The following is a 17,306-nucleotide window of genomic DNA, read 5'->3' as shown; positions in this document are numbered from 1 at the left end:
TATGGGGTGATCATGGGTGATCAGGGGTTAATAAGTGACAGGGGGGGTTTAGTGTAGTGTAGTGGTGTTTTGTGGTACTTTACTGAGCTACCTGTGTCCTCTGGTGGTCGATCCAAACAAAAGGGACCACCAGAGGACCAGGTAGCAGGTATATTTTGATAACAGCGTCTAATATACCTGTTAGGGGTTAAAAAAAATCACATCTCCAGCCTGCCAGCGAACGATCGCCGCTGGCAGGCTGGAGATCCACTCGGTTACCTACATTCACAGGAAATCACGGCTCTCGTGAGATGACGCATATATGCGTGACTCTGCGCAGAGCTGCTGTCTCCGGACCGCAGATCTGTGTTAGGCAGTCTGGAGGTGGTTAAAGGGGTTGTCTCACTTCAGCAAGTGGCATTTATCATGTAGAGAGTTAATACCAGGCACTTCCTAATGTATTGTGATTAGCCGTATTGCTTGCTTTGCTGGCTGGATTAGTTTTCTTATCATATTATACACTTCGGATTTCCATGGTTACGACCAACGTCTAATCCAGCAGCAGTGGCCGTGCTTGCACACTACAGGAAATTACACCAGCCGCTCTGGTGGCAGTTCACATAGGCTGGCGCTTTTTCCAATAGATTGCAGGGTGGCCGTAACCATGGAAACGAGCAGTGTATAATGTGATGGAAAAATGAATCCAGCCAGCAAAGGAAGCAATATGGACAATCACAATACATTAGTAAGTGCCTTGTATTAACGTAGTCTATATGATAAATGCTATTTGCTGAAGTGAGAAAACCCCTTTTTTATCTACATAGCAGTATGAGGACTTTTTTTGCGGGAGAGGTTGTATTTTTTTTAAATAGCGCCATGTTTCACCAGCTTACGTCTAATGTACAACCAACTATTATACATTTTTTGAGGGATGATGCAGTAAGAATTCCGCCATTGTTTTTTTGGGCTTTGTTGCTACGGCGTTCACTTTGTGCTGTGACATGAGAACTTTATTTTTTGTGGCAGTATGACTATGCCAATACCAAACATACAGACATTTCTACATTTTCCTTTTTTTGCATAATGAAATATCTGTTATTAAAAAGTTGTTTTTGAGTCATCAAATATTCGAAGACCCAAAAGTAAATGCTTCGTTAGGTTCAACCACTTGTGGAGACAAAACAATTATGCACAAATTCGTCCTATACCCCTAGGTCAGTTGTATCCGAAATTCTAGACGTAGACCTCTTTCACAGGAGCGTATGGAAATCCATCCGTATTCTGGCTCTGTAATACGCATGGATTCCGGATGATATACCATCAGTATTGCTTCAGGATTTATATGCATATTCCTTCCTACGTGCATTTTTTGATGCACTCCTGTAGACTGTAAGGGATGTATTTAGAAACAAGTCCGCACAACGCTCCATGCTGTGGATCTCAAATACTGATGGAAATTATAGGCCCATGTGACTGGCCCCATATATTAATATTAGCAGCAGATTCCAATACATAAAATCCAGACTATATACAGATTGCAAATACGCTCATGTGAAAGCGGCCATAGAATTTGGCTCTCCAGACACAATAATTCACACAAATTGGAATCAATATGGATATTTAATATACAAATACAGGATAAAAGTATAAGGTGAAAACATACAATGTGTAGAAAAACGTGATGCATGTTCACTAAAAATATTGAAGAAAAAAGTGTTCTCCCAATTAGAGTCAAAGGAATCTATTCGGCTCCGTTCCTGTCCCCGTTCCGAGCGCCGCTTCTGGTCCCCGCACCACCGCTACTGCTGCTTCTCCCTGTACACGAATGAAAACATCTGGTATCGGGGGGGGGGGGGGGGAGCAGCCAATGGCAGGCGGGGATGGGGACAAGCCTCCATAGCATGCAGGGACCAGGAGCGGAGTGGGGAGGGGGGCAAGTATATTACCTGTGAGGGGCCCGGCACATGGGGGCGCTGTTTGAGAAATTTGATAACCCCTTTAAAGAGACCCTCCAGTACAAGAAATAAAATTGACGTTAACTGGGAATGAACAGAAAGTTTACATTTTTAGTTGCAGATCTGCGAATTTCCAGACTCCTGCCATCCAAGATGTCTGCACGCCTCTTAGTCTATCTGGTGCACTCTGTACGTCTGCAGCCTGAACCACTTCCTACTTGTCCAGCTCTGTTCACATGAGCCATGCTGACCAATCCAAGGGCAGCAGGAAGTGTCTCGGGCTACCAAATGCACAGTATGCATACATCAGATAGTCTGAACAGTACTGCAGCCATCTGGGATGGCAGACGAGGAGTTTGGGAACTGATGGATCTAAAGATAAAAAGGAGGGCACCATGGTAAAGAAGTTATTTGGTAATTATTATTGGTGACACCCAGGACCTCCGCAGATCAGCTGTTAGCAGGCTGTAAGGAGGCCATGTGACGTCACCATACGTCGGTCACATGGCCTAGTTGTAACTCAGCCCTATTTAAGTGAATTGGGCTGCACTGCAATACCAAGCACAGCCACTATACAACGTACGGCACTGTGCTTGAAAAAGTTGGCTCCCTGAAACAGCCTGGGACTCGGATTCCCGCCGATCTGATAATGATGACCTATCCTGAGGATGTCATCATTATTATCCATCATGGATAACCACTTTATCGTTCTATTAGGCCTCATACACATGACTATATTTTTGGTCATCATATGATCTGCATTTTTTGCGGATCACACGCGGACTTATTCATTTCTAAATTGCAGACAGCACACAGATGTCAACCGTGTTCTGTCCGCACCCATGCGGCCGTTCCACAAACTATAGAGCATGTCCTATTGTCTGTTTTGAGGAACGGCTTAAGAACTATGCTAAGCGGCATATGTGAAAGCAGCCTAACTGATGCTCTAAAAACTCATTTTAACATATGGGGATTAAACAGGACACTTTCTTTTTTGTTTATCCGTTCCTCTGACAGAACAAAATAACACAAGTCAATGCAGATGTGAACAAGCTCTAATTATTCTGCGCCAGGGATGCCCAACCTGCGGCCCTCCAGCTGTTGCAAAACTACAACTCCGAGCATGCCCTGTTAGCTGTAGGCTGTCCAGGCTTAATGGAAGTTTTAGTTTTGCAACAGCTGGAGGGCCGCAGGTTGGGCATCCCTGTTCTAAGCTAAGGAGTCCAGTGGTTTGATCTACTCAGTGACTTCTCGCTATTTCTGTATTCCCACTCATTGATGGACGGCTGTCAATCACTGAGACGAGGCAGCACGTTCAACGTGACAATTGTGCTTTAAAGTAGTTTATAGCTGATTTCACACCATCTTTTAATGCAGGCTTCACACCCATACCTACACCTGCACTTATTGCCCCAGAAACTCCCCCAGTGGCAACAAATAAAGAATCATAGCCTAGATCAACAGAGGCTTCAATGGCCCTGTCCTCGGCAAGACCAGAGCATCCTTGTGAGGCATAATAAACAGCACTTCCAGCACTGTAATAGCCACTGACCACTGGAATCCATTGCATAACTTTATAAATGTGCAATTCCTTTTCACTCTGGCACTCAGGATCAGTAGAACGTCTCCTCAGGTGTTCACCAATACAGCGATGCAGCCATAACTTTGATCCAGCATGGGGTACGATATACCCGCCGTTCCTTGCCACACTTTTATATTGCCCCAAGGTTTCAAAAGAAACACCAGCACAAACTGGACCTAACCTACGACAGTGCGCTTGTGCATGATGTAGGGACGAATGGAACCCAAGAATAAAACCCTTCAGAAGAACGTTCTGCTCCTCTTGTTGGATACCAGAGCAATGCTTGTGGTGTGATGGATCCAGAGCATTCAGATAAATAGACTCTAAATTGAATCTCAGTAAGTCAAACTTGTGAAGATGTTGTTGGCTATTATGAGGGGCAGTGGTTTGGTGAATAGGGGTATTGAATTGCTCAGCCATTATATTGAACAATCTCCTGGCATCGTCATCTTTAATTAAATCCAAAAAGAAACGATCCTGTTCAGTTAAACATCCAACCTGCAAAAAGCCCAGTGCCAGAGCAGGTTCTAGCAGCCAAGATGAAGAAGGCAGGAGAAGGCCAAGAAACTCTCTGCAATCCTCCAAGAGTTGGCTGCATGTCTGGTTTTCTTTTGCCCAGGAGAAGTCTTTTGCAGTGATGGCCTGGAGAGGTCTTTCCACAGTCTCAGCAGTCCCAATACCATTTTGTACCAAGCCATCTATGATATAAGGTTTGCTGTACAGATATGGATGTAACAGGAGAAAAATCACACAACGCAACAAGAGATTCATGTCTGAAAGAAATAGCAAAACAGGTGAGCTACATAAACAAAGAGCACAAATCTCAAAACCTATAGTACCTTAGCGGTTGAGTCACAAAAGGATTCTACATTTTTCAAATTAGCACCTGGGACTGAATACTTTTGTAATTGTACTGTATGTAATAAGAAAATTAACATATCCTCTTAGTTATAATTTTTTTTATTTTTATGTTTAGCACCCACCTGCTGTTTGCTCTTTTTCTTATTTCTTTGTCCACCTCACTCAGGTGGTCGCACACGCTCAGTTTAAATCTTCTGTTAGAAGCTTTGACAGTTACAGGCAAAGAGCTGCAGCAGAAAGGGCATGTACCTTGAGCTCGATTAAAATCAATTGGAGCAATGAGTGGGGAGATCCATGGTTTCATGTGAGGCGCAGGGCTGGTTCTAGCCTTGTTAGAAGAAGATTGTCATGTACTATATGATTTTCATATTTTTTTTTCACATCAGTCATGGCATAACCCCTTTAGGAAAACTAATGCAAAATGTGAAATAGATAAAATCATCTTATACTCAACACTTTATCCATCACCATTCTCTGCAGAGAAAAAAGCAGCGGGAGGAGGACCAGACCAGCACCACGAGAACAGCGCTGGAGAAAAGGGCGAGTACAAAATGATTTCTTATTTTAGACTATTGCAGGGCTGGTCCAAGATTTTTAACTATCTCAGACAATCTCTTTAACACAACACCATACCCAGTGTAGCATTAGGAGCCTGAGTTTGTATCAAACCCGCGCATTATCTACATTCTACAACTCCATGTAGGAGATAGGTTACATTTGTTGAATCTGTAAGAAAACTCCTTCTCCAAACACAGCCAATCTGGATGTGTATAATCGAGAAGATAAGAAAAAAATAAGAAAAAATCAGCGGCACTCACCAAACGCAGGTTTTCAACATATCATCACTTTATTTGTGATAATAGGTACATGCTTTTTTCAGGGCTGGGGCGAACAAGCCTTTCACTAGGATCAAGAAACGCCTGAGCGGTGTGTGGCAGCGACGGCCGTTTCGCCAGCGACGTCCGTTTCGCACTGTGTGTACTTCTTCCGGCTACCTATATGACGTACACAGGTGTGCCGGCCTATTTAAAGAGGGGCGTGAAGGTTAACCTAATGTAGGGTGAATCATCCTCAATCGCATATAAAGGCAACACCTGTGTGCGTATACAACTGAAATTCAATCAAAAAACACTTCAATTGTAGGTTATAGTGGCTCACTCCGCTTGTCACCATGGTGACGGTGCCCTGCTGCAAGTGATTCACCTAATCTCTTAATTGAAATAAATATAAAATAATCAACAGGCACTCACCATCTGGATTTCACATATACAACACATTTAATAAATGTTTGGAAAAAAAATAGAAAAAAGGGATAAATGTTATGAATAAAACATAGGACACTAAGGCTATGCAGTTTGTCAGTGGGTGACTTTCGAATTAATAGTTCAATATAAATAGTCTCTTATAAAATTCTTATAAAATTTGATAGCGCTTGCTGTAGAGGCGTCCCTCTCACAGTTAAGCTACTCACCCAGACCCAGAGCGCTTGTGTTTTCTATTTGTATGGTGTGGTAATGGAGCTCAGCTGTCGGCGTCTCACATGGTATTAGATGAAAAAGACAAAGTGGTTGGTGATCTTGTATAGTTCTTGCTTTTTCGAATCTTTAGTTCTTAATACTGCAGGATGATTTGGTCTGTAGTTTGGTTCCTTTAGTCCGCCACTGTGGAAGAGGTGAGGTCACCTCGAAACGCGTCTGGCGGACTAAAGGAACCAAACTACAGACCAAATCATCCTGCAGGATTAAGAACTAAAGATTCGAAAAAGCAAGAACTATACAAGATCACCAACCACTTTGTCTTTTTCATCTAATACCACGTGAGACGCCGACAGCTGAGCACCAACACCACACCATACAAATAGAAAACACAAGCGCTCTGGACAGGGGCGTAGCTAAAAGCTCATGGGCCCTGGTGCAAGAGTTCAGCTTGGGCCCCCCTTGTTGGAAAGGGACAGGGGAGCACATAGCCTTCCTGCTGCCTGAGGCAAACATTGAAAGGGCACCCCCTCATGCCAAATTCTTAACCTAACCCCTTCCCTCCAGCCAGAGGTGTAAATTGACCAGTATGCACTTTCTATAATGCCAGTGTCTTATGTGGCACAAGGGTCTTTGGGCCCCTCAGGCTCCTGGGCCCGGTAGCGACTTCTACCTCTGCACCCCCTATAGCTACGCCCCTGGCTCTGGGTCTGGGTGAGTAGCTTAACTGTGAGAGGGACGCCTCTACAGCAAGCGCAATCAAATTTTATAAGAATTTTATAAGAGACTATTTATATTGAACTATTAGTTCGAAAGTCACCCACTGACAAACTGCATAGCCTTAGTGTCCTATTGAGAATACCAGACACTTCAGGGCATAAATCAAGGATATTCACGAAAAATTACTGATCTAAATTTGGGCTGTTATACATTATAATATGCATATTCTGCAACAAACTCAGTAATGGATTGTATTTGGACTACCCACAAGGATAAATAGACAAGTACACCTAGTGAATTTTCGAAACTATATTCGAATACTATCCGAAAAATGATATACAAAAAATTCTAAGTGATACTTTTCTGATCTTCAAATTCATTTTATTCGATTTTTTATTCGATTATTTATTAGATTTTTATAATTGACTCTACCCCATTTATTTATCGTCTATTGACATATGGTTATTAACTCTTTTTGTATACTGTGTGTAAGGTTAAGATATATTGTATCAACATCCATTTTTATTCATAACATTTATCCCTTTTATCTATTTTATTTCCAAACATTTATTAAATGTGTTATATATGTGAAATCCAGATGGTGAGTTGCCTGCTGATTATTGTATATTTATTTCAATCAAAAAACAATTAGTACATTTAAATGAATACACTAAAGTCGTTCCGATCACTTAGACCTAGGGGTCCCATGGCGTCCGTGCGAATTATCCATCGCGCTTCTTTTTGTAAAAGGAGGCGGTGTCTGTCGCCTCCTTGTTTCAATAGTGGGACCACCTTCCACAACAGATGTCATTAATACAGCTCCCCTCCCCTTAAGGGGCTCAACTTCTTTAGGGCTGATCTCCTCCTCAATCCCAATAACATCCCTAGCCCTACCTGCTGGAGTATGGATGGACTTGAAGGACACCAATGCTCTGCTAAACCCTCACCCAAGAGATTTTCTTTCTGTGGCTTATCTCAGAGCCTATCTAAAACAACACATCTCAGTGGGCGACCTTTTCCGCCCTCTAGTCTGGCTGGAGGCTTTGATCTCCTCACAAACAATACCCAGAAAGCTCATTTCACTGATATACAGTAAGCTGCGCCTGCCCCCCATAATAGCTAAGCCATCCTTTATTAGGCAATGGGAATTGGATCTAAACATTACAATTCCTTACGAGTCCCTACCTAAATTATTAGAATCTCCACACAAAGTCTCCCGATTTGTTAGAATTCAAGAAAACAGTTATAAAATCCTTACTAGATGGTACAATACACCAGATAAGACAGCAAGATACATAGGGTCCGCATCGGATACCTGCTGGAGGTGTCAGGGGGAGCAGGGAACTTTCCTGCACATTTGGTGGGCATGCCCGCCTATACATGAATGGTGGCGCAAGGTATTCTCAACTGCCAATAAAGTCTGTGGTTCCTCAATCCAACCTTCCCCGCAAACTGCTCTTCTTTCCTTTTCCCAAGGAAAGGAGACCCCCAAACAGCCATTTCTGTTCATACAGATGATACTGGCGGCTCGTCTCCAACTCCCCAAATACTGGCTTCAACCGACAACTCCCCCTTTGGATCAGTGGATCCAAAAGATTGATCAGATTCACAGATTTGAGGAACTTTCTTTTTGGGAAACTCGCACACATACAACTTTCCTCAAAAAATGGGTCAAGTGGGCCAACTACAGAGCCCCTAAACCTCAGAGCACTACTAACGTCTAGATTCCTTGGAGCGCACAAGCCGCTTTTTGAACATCCTCTCAATACGCCCCATGTTCTTATTATCAAGACTCTACATAAGAGTAGACCAAAATATTTTGGCATCTGATGTTATTACCCTTATGAATATTTGACATAGTAACTAATACTAATTGCCTTTCTATTGTAGCTGGATTGCCTCAAGCTTTTAATGTCAGTCATGTACGCTAACCTATGTGCTGTGTTATATTGGCTAATTCACTATAGTATCACTCTGTGTCTAACCATACTATGATGTAGCCTGCGAGCATATACCTTGGTACTCCCTGTTACCTTCTGTTACACTTGAAAATTCAATAAAAATATAAATAAAAAAATAAAATAAAATAGTGGGACCACCTCAATTCCAGTAAAACCCAGGCACTTTTTGTTGCCCCCGTGTTTTTGCCATACATGGTCTATTAAACGTGGGCAGCCCTTCTTGGTCTTGATGGAATTGAGGTGTTTCACATTTAGCCATTGGCTTGGAGACTGTTCACAGTTAATACGGCTGCTCACTAATTGGTCTTTAAGGGTATGTGTTTTTCTAAAGGTGATGAGGAATTTCCTAGCCGTTAATTCATCTAGGCATTTCTCACTTTTTAATAGATCCCAATTGTTGTAGATGATTTTCTGATTGCATCAGCCATAGGGCTGTACTTAAACACAAATACAAATCAATTTTCCTTCTCAGATTTTTTTCTCTAATGTAATAACTCCCTTTGTGTGTTTTCACCTGCCCTCCTAAGAGCCTCATTTAACATTTTCAATGGATACTCCCTCTTCACTAAGCGATTTTTTTGTTCTGTAGCCTGTCTCATATATCCTTCATTACAGCTATTGATGCGTCTTAATCGCGTTAATTGCCCATATGGTATGGCCTCCTTCATGCTCCGTGGATGGAAACTCTCATGGTGTAGAAGGGAATTCGAAGCAGTGGGTTTACGAAAACCCTCGGTTATTACTTCGCCATCTCGAATAATGACAAAAACATCAAGAAATTCCGAAGTCTCACCCCCGAAATTCAGGGTGAAAAACATGTTCATGTTATTTTCACGATTTAAATACGTCACAAAATCCTTGCATGTTGCTTGACTTCCCCTCCACACCATGAAGACATCATCCATGTAGCGCAAGAATATCTGGATGTTAGCTAGAAAGGGGTTCTTTGTGCTGAATACATATTTGTTTTCCAGGTTATTAAGGCATATATTGGCAAAGGTGCACGACACTGGCGTCCCCATCACCGTGCACCTGCCGATACCATTGTTGATCAAACCTGAAAACATTGTTGCTTAACACAAACGACAGTGCTTCCTCTACGAATTGGACATAAGTCCCATCCTTTTCAGTGGATGCCAACATGTCCACGACAGCCCCTCCTCTCGCTCGCTGGGGAATCCGGGTATATAGGCTCTCTACATCTAATGACACCAGGTTCCAGTCTTCCTGCCACTGGAGACTCTCCAGTGCCAGAAGAAAGTCCTTGGTGTGCTTCAGATAGGTCACCGATTTTTTCAGGGCTGGTCTCAAAAGCCAATCAAGGTACTTCGACAAAGGTACACGCTTAACAGAAAGCCAAATTGCAGCTTTTGAAAAAAAAAGCTAAACAGGAAACTGGTAATCACACAAACAGAAATATAGGAAAACAAAAGAGACAAATTCCTACGGGATAAGAATGATTATGAGACCGGGAAAGTGTTTGATTGGAGAAAGAGGAGACAACGTAGAAGAAGACCACAAAGAAGGAATAAGACAGATTTCTGGACAACTGACTCGGACTCCAGTGTTTCGGATGATCCGAATGCACAAACCGAAAAAACATCAAAAAACTTCGCAAGAGGAGAACAAGGAGAGGTGGACGGAGAAGGAACAAGCAGAGTTCGAAAATCAATGAGAAGCAGGAAACAGTGTCCTGGAAGCAATAACAGAGACTGACCTAGTAGATGATGATGACTTAGTCATCAATTTGTCTGGTGTTGAATTGCCCCCGGACTGCAACTCAGCCCTCAATCGAGGACTGGGGTTCAGTCTAGTTGAGCAATTTGACCGGACTACCTTTGAGATAGAGTTGTATAGGTCCATCAGAAAAATGTATCTTCACAAAACATTCCATGATACCCCTATGGTTTCTGCCCCACCGAGACAGGGCAAAATCCCTGTGACGGTTGGGCATGAAAGCGAGATGCTTAGAACAATGTTTGATGAATCTGAGATCGCCTGTCTAGAGATCCTAGTGAACAGAGATCTCGATGAATGTGGAGAGGGGGAAGAAAAAAGGGAAAGATTCATGGGTGGGATTAAGTCAACCCTATGCCTGCAGGCGGCGGTATAGATACCTTTTACAAAATGATACTTCGAGACGCTAGAGCATTGATATACCCTTGGTTCCCCTTTAACGTTAGTCGAGGGGAATTCGGGGCTATACGGTGGTTACGTGATCACCCTTGCATTGTAGTCAAACCTGCCGACAAGGGGGGCAACATCGTTTTGATGTCCCTTGAATATTACAAATCAGAGGCCCTGAGACAACTCGAGGATGTAAATACATATCAGAAATTATACACAAACATAGAAGAGGATTCTTTACAGTAAGAGCAGTGAGACTATGGAACTCTCTGCCTGAGGAGGTGGTGACGGTGAGTACAATAAAGGAATTCAAGAGGGGCCTGGATGTGTTTCTGGAGTGTAATAATATTACAGGATATAGCTACTAGAGAGGGATCGTTGATCCAGGGAGTTATTCTGATTGCCTGATTGGAGTCGGGAAGGAATTTTTATTCCCCTAAAGTGAGAAAAATTGTCTTCTACCTCACAGGTTTTTTTTGCCTTCCTCTGGATCAAGTTGCAGGATGACAGGCCGAACTGGATGGACAAATGTCTTTTTTCGGCCTTATGTACTATGTTATGTACTATGTTAATGACCCAATTCCCACCCTGCAACGGCAACTGAGGGTTTTGTTGCAAAAATACATTAACATTGGCTTCCTCGCTAACAATAGTATAGATAAGCTTGTGCCAGCATTTCCAAAAAGACCATCCTGGTATTTTTTGCCAAAGGTACATAAGTCACCAACTCGACCCCCCGGCCGCCCTACAGTGGCGGGGATCGGGTCGGTGACTGAACCTTTATCAAAGTACCTTGATTGGCTTTTGAGACCAGCCCTGAAAAAATCGGTGACCTATCTGAAGGACACCAAGGACTGTCTTCTGGCACAGGAGAGTCTCCAGTGGCAGGAAGACTGGAACCTGGTGTCATTAGATGTAGAGAGCCTATATATCCGGATTCCCCAGCGAGCGAGAGTAGGGGCTGTCGTGGACATGTTAGCGTCCACTGAAAAGGATGGGACTTATGTCCAATTCGTAGAGGAAGCACTGTCGTTTGTGTTAAGCAACAATGTTTTCAGGTTTGATCAACAATGGTATCAGCAGGTGCACGGTGATGGGGACGCCAGTGTCGTGCACCTTTGCCAATATATACCTTAATAACCTGGAAAACAAATATGTATTCAGCACAAAGAACCCCTTTCTAGCTAACATCCAGATATTCTTGCGCTACGTGGATGATGTCTTCATGGTGTGAAGGGGAAGTCAAGCAACATGCGAGGATTTTGTGACGTATTTAAATCGCGAAAATGACATGAACATGTTTTTCACCCTGAATTTCGGGGGTGAGACTTCGGAATTTCTTGATGTTTGTGTCATTATTCGAGATGGCGAAGTAATAACCGAGCGGGAAGGAGGCCATACCATATGGGCAATTCACGCGATTAGACACGAAATCCATTACATCCTGACGCAACCTTGGCCACCAAAAACGACGAGACAATAGCTCCAAGGTTGCTTTACTACCCGGGTGCCCAGCAAGTGCCGAATTATGATGTTCCTTTAATAATTCAAGACGCAGGTTTAACGGTACAAACAATTTCTCTGAGGGGCAAGAGGCCGGGGCGTCCCCCTGGGCCTCTAACACCTTTCCCTCTAGAACAGAGTGTACAGCAGAGACAACCACTCCTCTTTGTAAAATAGGTACCGGATCACTAACATTACCCCCTCCAGGGAAACTACGAGATAATGCGTCTGCCTTGGTATTTTTTGCCCCAGGACGATAGGTGATTACAAAGTTAAATCTGGTAAAGAATAGCGACCACCTAGCTTGTCTAGGGGCGAGACGCTTAGCCGATTCTAAGTACAGAAGGTTTTTGTGATCCGTAATCACCGTGACGGGGTGGATTGCTCCCTCTAAGAAGTGACGCCACTCTTCAAACGCCAGTTTAATCGCCAACAGTTCCCTATTTCCAATATCATAGTTCTTTTCTGCAGTAGATAACTTTTTGGAAAAGAAAGCGCAAGGACGCCATTTGCCAGGAGACGGACCCTGAGACAATACAGCCCCCACTCCCACCTCTGACGCATCTACTTCAACAATAAAAGGCTGGGAGACATCAGGTTGAATTAGAACAGGTGCCGAGGTAAATCTCTCTTTTAGAGAGGAAAATGCAATTTTAGCGGCGTCAGACCATTTAGAAAAATCAGTCCCCTTCCTAGTCATGTCAGTAAGGGGTTTAACGATCACTGAATAATTTTTAATGAACTTTCTATACAAATTTGCAGTACTTGCCTGACATGTACTTCATGTGTTTTCAGATCAGCCGAATAAATTAAGATATCATCTAGGTATATGACTACAAACCTGCCGATGAGATGACTAAAAATATCATTAACGAAATGTTGGAAGACAGCAGGGGCATTGGTCAGACCGAAAGGCATGACTAAATTTTCATAATGCCCCTCAGGGGTGTTAAAAGCTGTCTTCCACTCATCCCCTTCCTTGATACGAATCAGATTGTAGGTCCCCTTAAGATCAAGTTTGGAGAACCACCTAGCACCCGCAATCTGATTAAAAAGGTCAGGAATGAAAGGAAGAGGGTATGGGTCTCGGATGGTTATCCGGTTTAGCTCACGGAAATCTAGGCAAGGACGCAGGCCCCCATCTTTCTTTTTAACAAAGAAAAACCCTGCAGCCACGGGTGAAGAAGAGGGTCTGATGTGTCCCTTAGCCAGACTCTCGGAGATATAATCTTTCATGGCTTGTCTCTAGGGACCCGAAAGATTATACAACCTGGACTTGGGTAATTTTGCACCGGGAATCAGGTTAACCGGGCAATCATAAGGACGATGAGGTGGTAGCTTCTGACAACCCTTTTCAGAAAAAACGTCCTCAAAGTCCGAAATAAATGTAGGTAGGGAAGCTATGGAGGCGATTAAGCAATTGTTATTTAAGCAATTCTCTCTGCAATGCTCACTCCACTCCAATATCTCCCTGGCCTGCCAATCCACCACTGGATTGTGCGCTACCAACCAGGGAAGACCCAATACCACAGGAGAGGGAAGGCCCTCCAGAACGTAACATGAAAGACACTCATTATGGTGGTCCCCTACCCGAAGGTGTAAGTTATGGACAATGTGAGTGAGGTTTCTCTGAGACAGAGGAGCAGAATCAATAGCGAATATGGGAATAGGTCTCTGCAGCGTACAGAGAGACAAACCCATAGTGCGGGCAAAATGGGCATCTATCAAATTTACCCCTGCTCCACTGTCTAGAAAAAAAGAAATAGACTCCGTCTTAACACCAAAAACAATAACCGCTGGCAACACAAATTGAGATGTTCGTATGGAGGAAACGTATACCCCCCGGCTGACATCCTCCGCACAGCCTGGGGTTAGTAGTTTTCCGACGGTCTTTTGTTTTTGAGAAAGGAGGGACAGACATTACAGACTCAACATATAATCCCAGGTGGGCGACAACAGGAGACAACAAAAAGCCCAACAGGGATCCGGAAGGTAGCACTCTGGAACAACAACCAGGATTCACAGCTCCAGTGGGTCAGTATAGAAGTCCAGGCAGGAAGCTCTATAACTGGCAACTAGAGAAGTGTGAGAGGAGAATATAAGGAGGTTGGGAGTGGCAGACAAGAAACAGCTGAGGAGGAGAAGCTACGGATCCCTGAGTGAGACAAAAAGGATTGCAAGGCAAACACAGAAAACAATCACTAAGAAACAACGTGATCTTTAGACATAGAGCGCGCAGCCACCCGCTGCGACTTCCTGACCCCGGGTATAACGGAGTCAGACGTGGCTCTTGACACCCTCGTGACAATCGGACAAGGGGCAAAAAAAATATTTAGCATATTGTGTAACTATCACTAAGCAAACAAGGCATTTTGCCGCCCATTGGCAAGTGCCGCCCTAGGCAAATGCCTTGTTTGCCTCGTGATAGACACACCCCTGGTGTGTGTGGGGGGGGGGGAATTACTTAATGAAGGGCAGTGTGGTAGCAAATTACTATATGGATGGCAGTGTTGGGGCAAATTACTTAAAGGGAACCTGTCACCGGGATTTTGTGTATAGAGCTGAGGACATGGGTTGCTAGATGGTCGCTAGCACATCCGCAATACCCAGTTCCCATAGCTCTGTGTGCTTTTATTGTGTAAAAAGCAACAAATTGAGGAGGACACGCTCACACTCTGCCCTAACCCCTGAAGACCCGGTGATACGGCGAAACATGTCGGGGGGCAGCGTGAGGCTCTGATTTTTATGGCAGTAAATCACTGTGCCATAGTAGTATAATAAAATGAATCGCACTGAGCAAATATAAAATACAGGCAAGCGCGCAGCCTGTTGGCAAAAGTGTGTATCGAAACCCAGTCAGGTGACAGTCCTGACAGGGTGATTTAAAGGGACATACAAATGGCCAGTGACTACTGAAAATTTTAACAAAACTGTCCCTGACTCATCTCCAGGACAGGACTCATCTCAGGTTAATTTGCATATGTATCAAATAGTTTGTTTTTTTTACACAATAAAAGCACACAGAGCTATGGGGACTGGATATTGCGGATGTGCTAGTGGCCATCTAGCAAAAAATGCTATGATGTCCACATGCCCCTATAGAGTATATCGGCAGGTGCTATGTTCATAAGACAACCCCTGAAAGCCATGCAGTGTGTGCAGGTCACAGCACAGCATGCGGCATCGACAGAAGACCAGGGAGTGGTAATTACTGCCAGCATAAAATGCGTTGTATAGACCGCTCCCTGGTCCTAATGGAAGTGCTCATTAATATTCGCCCTATGAGAGACACTGCCATTTTTCTGGGGGAAAAAGGTGACTTATAGCAATAAATACAGAATACTATGTATAATGGTTTAGTTAGGATTTTTATGAATTTTCATATTTTTAAAACGTAATTAGAACATTAATGAAGATAAAATATGAATACTTATATGGGGGGCATTCAAATATAAGCAGGAATTTATGAGCTACACTCTATTTATTGAATTCAACAACCATTTTTCTATGTAGTCTCCTGCCACTGCAATACACTTGTTCCAGCTCTGAGGAAACTTCTTACTCCCAGTAGAGTAGAAGTCTTTTGACTGCATGTATGACCTATTCTTGCACAGCAATCAATAACCTCTTCAATCAAATTCAATTTCTTTCCTCCTAAAATTTCTTCAATTTAAGATAATCTTTAAGTATTGTTTCTACGCTTCCAAGACTTATTTCAAGTTTTTCAGTGATTTCCCCATCAGTAATTCTCTTTTATTTTATTTTATTTTTTTAATAAGTGTTTCAACATTAGTCTGCTTAGTTCTTGGCCATGGGGACATGTGGTTCATTTTCAACTCCATTCCGACCCTCTCTGAATGACTAGTTTAAACATGTATGTATTTGCCCAATAAGTCATGTTCACCTTGCACTCTTTATAAGAGCCGAAAATTCCTGTTTATAAGTGAACGCCCCTGCTATTTGGTGTTGTTTGCATTTGTTATAAATACAGTTTGACTTACGGTACTTGAAGCTGGCAGCTGTTCAGCCTTTTGGGTGGGAGAGGATCCTGTGTGCCAGTCTGCAGCTTTATGATACCTGCTGATAATGGCCAGTCAACCGCTCACAGGTTTCCACCCACTGTTTAAAGTCCTCGCAGTATCAATTTGGTAAACATGTAAAACCTCATTAATGCTAGTCAAACTCAAATTTCTAGTAACTTAGCAAGCAGTTTTGCAAGAGGTCATGGTCTTTTTACAGGAGAACTCCATTGAATTCCCATAATATATCAGGTTTAAATTTGTTAACTTGTTCAGTTCGGATTAGACATGGTTCAGACTGCAGCTAGGGCCATTATTGCATGACTATATAATTATTTTTTATTGGTCATTAACCCTTTAACCACCTCAGCTCCCCTAGCTTAAACACCCTTAATGACCAGACCACTTTTTACAATTCTGCACTACACTACTTTGACTGTTTATTGCTCGGTCATACAACTTACCACCCAAATGAATTTTACCTCCTTTTCTTCTCACTAATAGAGCTTTCATTTGGTGGTATTTCATTGCTGCTGAAATTTTTTCTTTTTTTGTTATTAATCGAAATTTACTGAAATTTTGCAAAGAAATTTCATTTTTCACATTCAGTTGTAATTTAAAAAAAAATAAAAACGATATCTATATATAATTTTTTCTCTAAATGTATCGTTCTACATGTCTTTAATAAAAAAAAATGTTTGGGTAAAAAAAAAATGGTTTGGGTAAAAGTTATAGCTTTTACAAACTATGGTACAAAAATGTGAATTTCCGCTTTTTGAAGCAGCTCTGACTTTCTGAGCACCTGTCATGTTTCCTGAGGTTCTACAATGCCCAGACAATAGAAAAACCCCACAAATGACCCCATTTCGCAAAGTAGACACCCTAAGGTATTCGCTGATGGGCATAGTGAGTTCATAGAACTTTTTATTTTTTGTCACAAGTTAGCGGAAAATGATGAATTGTTTATTTTATTTTTTTTCCTTACAAAGTCTCATATTCCACTAACTTGTGACAAAAAATAAAAACTTCCATGAACTCACTATGCCCATCATGAAATACCTTGGGGTGTCTTCTTTCCAAAATGGGGTCACTTGTGGGGTAGTTATACTGCCCAGGCATTTAAG

The 17,306-nt window shown here is 42.7% G+C and overlaps 1 protein-coding gene across 3 annotated transcripts; it reads right to left on the bottom strand.

Moving 5' to 3' along the window:
- Positions 1-1,580: 1,580 nt before the first annotated feature.
- APOF (apolipoprotein F) lies at positions 1,581-16,260 on the bottom strand. 3 transcript variants are annotated; one of them, XM_044286751.1, is made up of 4 exons: positions 16,165-16,260; positions 5,196-5,399; positions 4,500-4,705; positions 1,581-4,289 (listed from the first exon to the last, which is right to left on the bottom strand). In XM_044286751.1, exon 4 carries the CDS (start codon positions 4,285-4,287, stop codon positions 3,250-3,252), a length of 1,038 nt encoding a protein of 345 aa, XP_044142686.1. In that variant the 5' UTR covers positions 4,288-4,289; positions 4,500-4,705; positions 5,196-5,399; positions 16,165-16,260; the 3' UTR covers positions 1,581-3,249. The 3 variants fall into 3 exon arrangements, with proteins under 3 accessions (XP_044142686.1, XP_044142687.1, XP_044142685.1); XM_044286752.1 differs by having other exon boundaries at positions 4,500-4,700; XM_044286750.1 differs by lacking the exons at positions 4,500-4,705; positions 5,196-5,399 and having other exon boundaries at positions 16,165-16,228.
- Between the last annotated feature and the right edge of the window lie 1,046 nt (positions 16,261-17,306).

The sequence above is a fragment of the Bufo gargarizans genome, chromosome 3 (assembly GCF_014858855.1).
Source record: "Bufo gargarizans isolate SCDJY-AF-19 chromosome 3, ASM1485885v1, whole genome shotgun sequence".
Classification (NCBI taxonomy): domain Eukaryota; kingdom Metazoa; phylum Chordata; class Amphibia; order Anura; family Bufonidae; genus Bufo; species Bufo gargarizans.
This window is presented reverse-complemented; position numbering and strand designations above follow the sequence as displayed.

Coding starts and splice junctions, on each gene's coding strand:
- APOF (XM_044286751.1), bottom strand. CDS start 4,287: ATGAATCTCTTGTTGCGTTGTGTGATTTTTCTCCTGTTACATCCATAT.